The sequence below is a fragment of the Staurois parvus genome, unplaced genomic scaffold, assembly GCF_062004578.1.
Source record: "Staurois parvus isolate SC_StPar_1 unplaced genomic scaffold, SC_StPar_1.0 ptg000200l, whole genome shotgun sequence".
Classification (NCBI taxonomy): Eukaryota; Metazoa; Chordata; class Amphibia; order Anura; family Ranidae; genus Staurois; species Staurois parvus.
The window spans coordinates 3857162-3867496 of NW_028317996.1; the positions used below are offsets into that span (position 1 = coordinate 3857162).

General features: G+C 43.1%; 1 protein-coding gene across 1 annotated transcript; it reads left to right on the forward strand.

Moving 5' to 3' along the window:
* Positions 1 to 2318: 2318 nt before the first annotated feature.
* On the forward strand, positions 2319 to 10044 carry DEXI (Dexi homolog). The gene is made up of 2 exons (XM_089678237.1): positions 2319 to 2963; positions 9164 to 10044. The coding sequence occupies exon 1, from the start codon at positions 2580 to 2582 to the stop codon at positions 2775 to 2777; it is 198 nt and encodes a 65-aa protein (XP_089534363.1). The 5' UTR covers positions 2319 to 2579; the 3' UTR covers positions 2778 to 2963; positions 9164 to 10044.
* The last annotated feature ends 291 nt before the right edge of the window (positions 10045 to 10335 follow it).

Genomic DNA, 10335 nt, shown 5'->3' on the forward strand with positions numbered 1-10335 from the left:
TAAAGTGGAAGGAAAATGAAAAATGGCTTTCCAAATTTTTTTACAAATAAATATCTGAAAAGTGTGGCGTGCATTTGCATTCAGCCCCCTTTACCCTGATACCCCTAACTAGAATATAGTGTAACCAATTGCCTTCAGAAGTCACCTAATTAGTAAATACAGTCCACCTGTGTGTAATTTAATATCAGTATAAATACAGCTGTTCTTTGAAGACCTCAGAGGATTGTTAGAGAACATTAGTGAACAAACAGCATCATGAAGGCCAAGGAACACACCAGACAAGTCAGGGATAAAGTTGTGGAGACGTTGTGGAGAAGTTTAAAGCAGGATTAGTTTATAAAAAATATCCCAAGCTTTGAACATCTCATGGCACAACTGCAAACCAACAAGACATGGCCGTCCACCTAAACTGACAGGCCAGCAAGAAGAGTATTAATCAGAGAAGCAGCCAAGAGGCCCATGGTAACTCTGGAGGAGCTGCAGAGATCCACAGCTCAGGTGGGAGAATCTGTCCACAAGACAACTATTAGTCGTGCACTCCATAAATCTGGCCTTTATGGAAGAGTGGTAAGAAGAAAGCCATTGTTGAAAGAAAGCCATAAGAGTCCAGTTTGCAGTGGGGGACACAGCAAACATGTGGAAGGTGTTGTGGTCAGATGAGACCAAAAGTGAACTTTTTGACCTAAAAGCAAAATACTATATGTGGCAGAAAAACTAATACTGCACATCACTCTGAACACACCATCCCCACTGTGAAACATGGTGGTGGCAGCATTATGTTGTGGGGATGCTTTTTTTCAGCAGGGACAGGAAAGCTGCTCAGAGTTGATGGAAAGATGGATGGAGCAAAATACAGGACAATCTTTGAAGCAAAACCTGTTACAGTCTGCAAAAGACTTGACGATAGGGTGGAGGTTCACCTTCCAGCAGGACAACGACCCTAAGCATACAGCCAGAGCTACAAATGAAATGGCTTAGATCAAAGCATATTCATGTGTTAGAATAGCCCAGTCAAAGTCCAGACCTAAATCCAATTGATAATCTGTGGTAAGGTTTGAAAATTGCTGTTCACAGACGCTCTCCATCCAATCTGACAAAGCTTGAGCTATTTTGCAAAGAATGGGCAATAATTTCACTCTCTAGATGTGCAAAGCTGGTAGAGACATCCCCAAAAAGACTTGCAGCTGTAATTGCAGTGAAAGGTGCTTCTACAAAGTATTGACTCCGGGGGCTGAATACAAATGCACACCACACTTTTCAGACACTTATTTGTAAAAAATTTTGGAAACCATTTCTCATTTTCCTTCCACTTCACAACTATGTGCCACTTTGTGTTGGTCTATCACATAAAATCCCAATAAAATACATTTTTGCATGTGAACTGTGCTCTCAATGAGCCGTGGCCGTGACCCCCGTGTGCATGTGGGGGAGTAACGTCACCAGAGCTCTGCCAGTCAAGCCCACGAACCTGGAATGAAGACCGGGTGAAGATGGAAGCCCTTTCAGTGGCAGTCTGGAGGGCTTCATTCAAAGGTAAGTCTTTTATAATGTGCTATTATCCTACAGGGGACCATTTCTGTGGAATCTGTATTTGCGGTTTACTACCACTTTAAAGCCTACATTTGTGTTGTGTGGGCAGCAACAGGTTAATGCTTTTCTACAGACTAGCACTCTAGCTCAGACATCACAGGGACAGAATGTAAGGGAACATTCCCCAATAGGAAATACATAAAGTTCTCCTTTGTGCCCCCCCACCATTCTTGGCACATTTTATTTTTGGGGGGAGTGGGCACCTAGTTTTTGCAGGCACCTGATCTCACTTGCGCTGGAATTGCCTGGGCGGCGCACACATGTGCGGTGGGGATCAGGCTGTGAAGCCACAGGGAGCCACAACTTCCTACAGTAAACACGCCGGCCTTGACAACTCTTCTAGCCAAAAAAAAAAATGGTTGAAGTGTTTCCTTTTTTCGGACAGCGGGGGTGAGGATAGGTTTTTCTTTCATAGCTGCCAGTGACCTCACTTTGAATACAGGAAGTGAAGGGAATACTCCCAATGGAGACACAGCAATAATATTCGATGGAGGAGCTAAAGCTTCCCCATTCTGTGTGGTGCTGAATGGCAGACACTTAACTATGGCTTGGCATATACATATACATTTTGAGGGCAAGCTGTACTAATCTCTTGGAAGCGACAACAAGCTTCCTTCACCCACCTCAGCAGTGAGGCGTGCTTCACAACCAAGCTTGTGCATGCTGCTGCGTAACTCCGCCCACTGGCCATACTGTGCGCCAGGAGCCGCCCCCTGTGGTATGTGTACACAAGGCAGTGTAATATGCGGCGGGCGGAGTGGGAGGAGCTCTCTGACTGCAGTGACAGGCGCTTTCATGGTCCCTCCACAGCTTCATGCTGTGCGCCCCCCTCCGGCGGTGTTGATCCCCCTATACGAGGTGCTGCAAGTCCCAGGACACTTGGTTTGCTCCCGTAGCTGCGGGCTGTATGCCCCCTCCTTCCGTCCTAGTAGTGCCTGCTGTCCGCACACCTGGATTCCCCGGGACATACGCTCAATGAGACCCCCTATATGTTTTACATGGGATTGTTCTTTGTCAACGTGCTGATCCTGTATTATGCCTTCCTGATGGAGTACATCGCCCTCAATGTGGGCATCGTCTTCCTGCCCGAGGACATGGACCAGGCGCTGGTGGACCTGGGGGTGCTGTCAGACCCCGCTTCTCTGCTCTACGACGCTGACAACGAGCTGGAGGGATACCTGGAGTAAACCCGGACTGCAGTGTGCGGGGATGGAGCCGGGGCTCGCCTCCCCTCCGCCAGGCACCGTCATCTAAAGGCGTTCAGTGATTTGGTGGCTCCAAAATGGCCCCTCTGTTCAAGCTGCTGCGGCTCCGGGGTACACAATAGGCTTCGGGCTGGGTGGACGGCAATCCCGCAGCCCGGCAGATGAATAGTAAGTTCCCAATACAGGACTGCACAGCAGGCGTCAGATGTCACTGAAATCCAGGCCAACTGTCACTTATCCTGGTTGGAACTGACAATGTACTGTCATAAGAGATACTCTAGCACAGATCAGACCCCCATAACAGAGATGTGCCAATCAGAGCCCCCATAGCAGAGATTAGTGCCACTAATAACCCCAAAGTCAAAGATCACTCTCACCCTGAACCCACTTCTCAGCGATCACGATCACTCTGACCCCCCCCCCAGATCACTATCGCTTCAACCCCCCATATCAGATCACTGTCACTCAGAACCTCCATATCAGACATCACTGTCACTCTGACCCCCCCAGATCACTGTCGCTTCAAACCCCCATATCAGACACCACTGTCACTCTGACCCCGCCAGGTCACTATCGATTCAAACCCTCATAGCAGAGATCTCAGTCACTCAGAACCCCCATATCAGACATCACTGTCACTCTGACCCCCCCCCCCCATCACTATCGCTTCAAACCCCCATATCAGGGATCGCTGTCACTCAGAACCCCCATATCAGGGTCACTGTCTCTCAGAACCCCCATATCAGGGATCACTGTCACTCCAACCCCCCAGATCACTATCGCTTCAAACCATCATATTGGAGATTACTGTCACTCAGAACCCCCATATCAGATCACTGTCACTCTGACCCCCCAGATCACTATACTTCAAACCCCCATATCGGAGATCACTGTCACTCAGCACCCCCATACCAGAGACTACTGTCACTCAAAACCCCCATATCAGACATCACTGTCACTCTGACCCCCCAGATCATTATCACTTCAAACCCTCATATCAGAGATCCCTGTCAGAACCCCCATATCAGAGACCTGTCACCCAGAACCCCCATATCAGAGATCACTGACACTTAGAACCCTCATATCAGAGATTTCCACTCAGAACCCCCATATTAGAGATTTCTGTCACTCAACCCCCATATCAAAGATTTCTGTCACTCAGAACCCCATATCAAAGATGACTGTCACTCAGAACCCCCATTTAACTGATCACTCACTCCTAATTCCCATATCAGAGGTGACTGTCACTCTGAGCCCCAATATCAGAGATGAATATCACTCTGAGCCCCCATATCAGATGAATGTCACTTTGATCCCCCATATCAGAGATCACTGTCACTCCGACCCCCTAGATCACTATCGCTTCAAACCCTCTTATCAGAGATTACTGTATGAACCCCCATATCAGAGATCACTGTCACAACCCTCCATATCAGATTTCGCTGTCACTCTGACCCCCCAGATCACTATCACTTCAAACCATCATATCAGAGATCACTGTCACTCAGAACCCCCATATCGGGGATCTGCAACTCAGCACCCCCATATCAGAGATCACTGTCACTCAGCTCCCCCATACCAGAGACTACTGTCACTCAGAACCCCCATATCAGACATCACTGTCACTCTGACCCCCCCCCCCCCCCAGATCATTATCCCTTCAAACCCTCATATCAGAGATCCCTGTCAGAACCCCCATATCAGGGATCTGCAACTCAGCACCCCCAATTCAGAGACCTGTCACTCAGCACCCCCATATCAGAGATCTGTCACTCAGAACCCCCATATCAGAGATCTGTCACTCAGAATCCCCATATCAGAGGGCACTGACACTTAGAACCCTCATATCAGAGATTTCCACTCAGAACCCCATATCAGAGATTTCTGTCACAACCCCCATATCAAAGATTTCTGTCACTCAGAACCCCATATCAAAGATGACTGTCACTCGGAACCCCCATTTAACTGATTACTCCTAATTCCCATATCAGTGATGAATGTCACTCTGAGCCCCCATATCAGAGATCACTGTCCCTCAGAACTCCCATGTCAGAGACTGTGGACACCAGGAACCCCTATATTCGAGATCACTGTCACTCTGAACCCCCATATCAGAGATAACTTCCACTCAGAACCCCCATATATAAGATTACAGCCACTCTGAATTGCATATCAGAGATCCCTGCCATTCAGAACCCCCATAGATCACAGCCACTCATCCTCATGTCAGAAGTCACAGCCACTCAGACCCCCATATCAGAGATCACAGCCTCTTAGAACCCAAAAACAGAGATCTGTTAGAGATTCTGTATACAGCACAGCCCTACAGAACAGACAGTGCACAGTCCACATGTATTTATCTTCTGCTTCACTGCAAACAGGAACTTTATTATAGAGAAGAGACTACAAACCTATAAACACTACCATCTACTGGTTGAAGAATATATCTCTACTTATAACTGATAGTTGCTGCACAAAATACCCCCACTTGTATTCCAACACCCCCACCCAACAACTACTCCTTATGTTAGTCCCATCTCGGTTCCTAGTTCTATCAGTCTGTTTCAGTTCACTAAGAGGTACCTCTGAAAGTGTCCATGTCTGCAGTTCACCTCAAAATGTCGTCTCTTCATCAGCAGCTCTGATCCACTTTTGTTTCTCATGGGTTGGAAGTCTTTGCATCTCATCCCATGAATCTGGCTCTGGTTTTAATGCTGATGGTTCACATTTTGGGCTTTTGCATTCCACAGTTAATATGGAGCTTTCTCAGTTGATTTTTCTGGTGGTTGATTTTGGAGATGGCATGGGATCATAATTTCCTCCCCCCAGTATGTGGTTGGCATATCTGCATCAAAGAGCATGATTGTTCCACTTTTATATAGAGTATAGTTCATTCTTTCTGCAATCCCATTTTGTCCTGGGTTGTATAGTACAGTAGTTTGAAATGTTATGCCATGCTTTCTGAGAATCACCTGTGTATTATCACCTGTATATTCAGTTCCATTGTCTGCACAATACACTTGGCATTTTCCAGATTTGTTGCTTACTTGAGCCAAACACTGTTCAAGTTTCTCTGGTACTTCACTTTTGTTGTGTAACAGATATTGTGAAATAAACCTGGAGTAAGCATCTATAAAAGTGAGAAAATTCCTCTTCTTTGCTGGAGTCAATTTTTCCATTGGACCACAAAGATCTGAATAAATTAAGTCCAGAGGGTTTTTTTTCAGCTCTGCTGTTACTTTGCTTATTTTTATATAGCTGGTGCATTTCACACATCATTTCACATAGACTAATTTTTATTCCACTTGCATAGTCATTCTCAGTTAATTTCTTTATTATGTCAGGACTTCTGTGCCCAAGTCATCTGTGCCATGTGTGAATTCAGTTTGAATGTTTTTCCATTTTGGCAGTATTAACCACTTCATTGCAGTTCAGTTGAACTGTAATTTTAGCCTTTGCAAGTAAGATATCCCCTTTTGTGATGGCTCAACTGTTACCTTGGAAGGTCACTACATTGCCTTGTTTTGTGAGCTTCTTAACCGACAAAGAGCAGTTTCAAGAGCAGGGACTCACAGGTCATTTTTCACAGGTATCTTTCTGGTGAAACTGGGAAATAGGATAGTAAAGAAAACCGTCTTCTATTTCTTCTGATTTAATTATTTGCCAATGAGTTGTGATTTTTTTTTTTCTGGTTTACTCTGGTCAAGGTGAATAAAGAAATTTCTGTCATTTGTCATGTGACTCGTAGCTCCTGAATCAGCACACTATGCCTGCAAAGATGAGGTGCAACCTTTGGATTGAAAAACATATTAATTATCTGAAGAAAAAAATCAGTTTCTTCCTTCACAGTTTTGGCCTTTTGTAGTTTAGTTTGTTTTTGCATTCAAGCTATCCAGATTCTTCAGTCTGCTTTTAAATGGCATTGTTTCTTCCACATAAAGCATGCACATGTTTCTTGTTGTGTGTTACTGTTTTTATTCCTATTTTTCGTCTTTAAAGCACACTTTGCAATAGAAGCACCATTAGTATTAATGCTTTCTGTTTTACACATTTTATATTCATCCATAAGCTTGCCCTTATATCTCAATGTCAGTTTATCATCTGGGTTTGCATCAAGTGCTGTGACAAGCATTTCATAACTTTGTGGTAAACCACTAAGTAATAGTGCTGCAACATGAAAATCTTTTATTTTTTCTCCTATACCTCACAGGCATTCAACCATTTCCAGGGTGTGCCTTGTGTAATCCTGCATATCCTGGTCTTTCATCAGCTTGATTTGGTATAGTTTTCTAATCACGTACAGTGCCCTTTGAAAACATGCACGAGCACGAAACACGCTAGGGAGGAACCCAGCTAGTGACGTCACGCCGCACAGGCCCCGAGGAAGGCCGGCACCCATCTTTGATACTGTTATTCATGCCAGATGTGAGTGCAAATATTCTTGTTTCACCATTGTGCTATACTTTTCAATAAAATACTGCACTATTAGAGATTCCTTTTCTGGCTTGTATTTTACAAGCCCCTAAGGTGGATACCTGCTACTATCATTTTATGCCCATGACTGGTCCATACCATCGGAAAGTAAAAGCCTGCTGATCAACTGATGTGCTGACGTGTGCCAGATGATCCTCTGAGTTACCCTTTCGGATCCAGATGACCAGGAGTGGTTTAATATACTCAAATGCGTGATTTATTGCGCTTTCTGGTTAGTGCAATATACATTAGCTTCCATTCACTGGAGTCATGGAATTCACTTTATATCAATTTTGGACTTTATATTTATATTTTTATTTATTCTTTTGTGACAACTGCACTTTATACGTTATTACCACCATCTAGTATAGCACTCCACAGCGCATTTATTTGTTTTATACGTATATTACGGTATACATATATATATTTATTAGTTTACTATTTCCTTAGCGCTGCATTTGATATTACTGATTTATTGGAAGGATTTGACGTTTACCTTTATGCTAGCAGCTTATTATACCTAGCGCTCGTTTAATTTTTATTCTTTTACCTATTACATACAGTGTCATCTGCCTGCTTGCAGCTTGTTTAGAGTGATAGCCAGCATTCTGATTAAGATCTGTGTTAACAAGCCCATGGAAAAACTGAAGAACATGTTAAAGTGATACTGTAGCAAAAAATGTCTTTCTATCTCCTTGCATTAAGGTAAAAAAAACATTTTCTATTTTCATGCCCCCCTTCTCTGTGTGAAGGGGAAGAGAGGGGAGAATAAAATCCAGCGCTGTGCACATCTGCATCTATTCTCCCCTGTCTTCCTCTTCACACAGCGCTCGAGCAGCAGCAGGAGACAATGACTCCTGCTGCTGTCAATCAAATGCAGTGAGGAGGAAGTGGGGGCAGGGCTAGGTCCCGCTGTGTAAGGCTATGGAGCTCCATAGACAGACAGCTCAGGAGCGTGCATACTGTGTGTCTCCATAGCAAATGGCTTGTTATGGGGGATACACGAAGAACAGTAGGAGCCAAGATCGCCGGTGGGGGACCCAAGAAGAGGAGGATCAGGGCCGCTCTGTGCAATACCACTGCACAGAGCAGGCAAGTACAACATATTTATTATTTTAATAACTTATGTGCAATGTGCTCTTTTGGAACATGCGTTGCATGTACCAAATCAGTACATATGAGTCCTCAACACACATCCACCTTATGCTTTGTTTGCCTTTGTGCAATGAAATGCAGCACAGGTATTTACTGGTATATATGTTGCGATGCTTAGAGGAGTCCCCAAAAGATTTGAATATCCTACTGTGCCCACGTTTCCCATGGTAAAAAGCTTGCATGCTCCTTTTAAAAATGCAGCCGCAGGGAAACCACAAGGTCTTTTTGACCATGTGGTTTCCGGAAGCTGTAAAGGTGCTGTGGGCTGAGATGTGGGTGGGGGGTGCCATTCAGAATTATATCTTGCAAAAGCAGTGAAATTTAGCTGCGGGTGGTTGCTGGAACAAGTGTGCACAGCCTGCAGGCAAGTGTGAATCTCCAAGGAACTAATCCTCGGTGTTGCGTCTCTGGGACAGAAAGCATAGGGAGCACCTCTACCCTCAATCCCCAGCAAAAGGAACACAAAGAAAAACCTGAAAGGAGATTCATCCATTCCCTGCAGTATCCACAACTGTAACAAAATCAAAGTTTTGTTTTTTTTTTCTTTTGTTGCTATAAACCTTAAAAAAGACTTTGCTTTTAAACTGTGTTTGATTTACTCATACACCACCTTAGGCAAATTCTCATAAACACTCTCTAGGAGAGAAAAGAAAATAGGGAAGATCTGATTGATTGATAGGGAGTATTTATTAATGCATCTCTTCAAATATCTAATCTCCTTTATCTTTTTTTCAATACAGGAATTACACCATGATGTATGTGGACCACAAGGAAAAACTTGAAACGAGAACTAAAGAAAATATCTGAACATAAAAGAAAAACTGAATAATGGAGAGCTTATTCTCTGACCAGGATTAACTCTGATGGATCTAATGTTTTTTTTTGTTTTGTTTTTCTTATGTTATATGTGTTCTCAGCAAGTGACAAAAGTGCCAATGGGCATGGAAGACGTTTTCCTAAAACAGCATTAAGCTGTGATGAGAACTATTCTTGCTGTTTTCAGGACAATATGTGGTCTTACAGCTGCTCCCGAATCAAAGCAATAGCAGATTTGCTCTATGGTTTCCTAACAGTGTTATTCCATTAGGTGTTTTGTATCTCAAAGATTTAGCTATGAAATGATAGTGCTTCACATGGTCCAGGATTTTATAATAAACATGGCTGCACACCCTCATGAAAGAGAGAAAACTGACTTTTTCTCTGCACGTTATAAGTTACAAATGGCTGCTTTATAATATATTCTAAGGTTAGCATACCCATTCACTGCATCAAAGACATGCAAATATTTATTTTTTAATGAATTAACATAATGTGACTTGTAATTTTATGACTTGCTCTGATAATACCAGACATGATGTCTTCCCAAGAAAAGAACATTTTTAAGTTTGCAATTTAATAAAAATATTCCTCATTTATATGTTCAACAGACAACCCTGGCTTATCCCCTTCAGGGGAGGAATTGGCCATCAGCGATGTTGGATGTTTTCAGCCAACCAATATTGCCGAACGTTTCTACGTGCTGACCTTCATAAACATAAACATGCGTGCTTGGGTGATCCACGTGTCCATGTTAATAACTTCATCATTTGAAAATAAATCTTTCTGAAGTTTAATTATGAAACCCCTGTATTTGCTGTCTAATTTTTATGGCCAGTTTGATTTATTAAATAATTTAATATGGTAATATAAAGGTTAAATGGTAATATGCAACATCAGCCATCCTATCAACCAATCTTATTTCAGTTTACTGTTAAATGAAAAATTAATTTTGATTGGTTGCTATTGGATACTGCACCTCTATGTTTGCTTTATAACTTGAAATGGTATTAAACACAAAAGCAAACATTTTATTATATTGCAGCTTACCAATTCATAGATGATTCTTTTGGCTTTCTTTCCTCTAAATTCACTT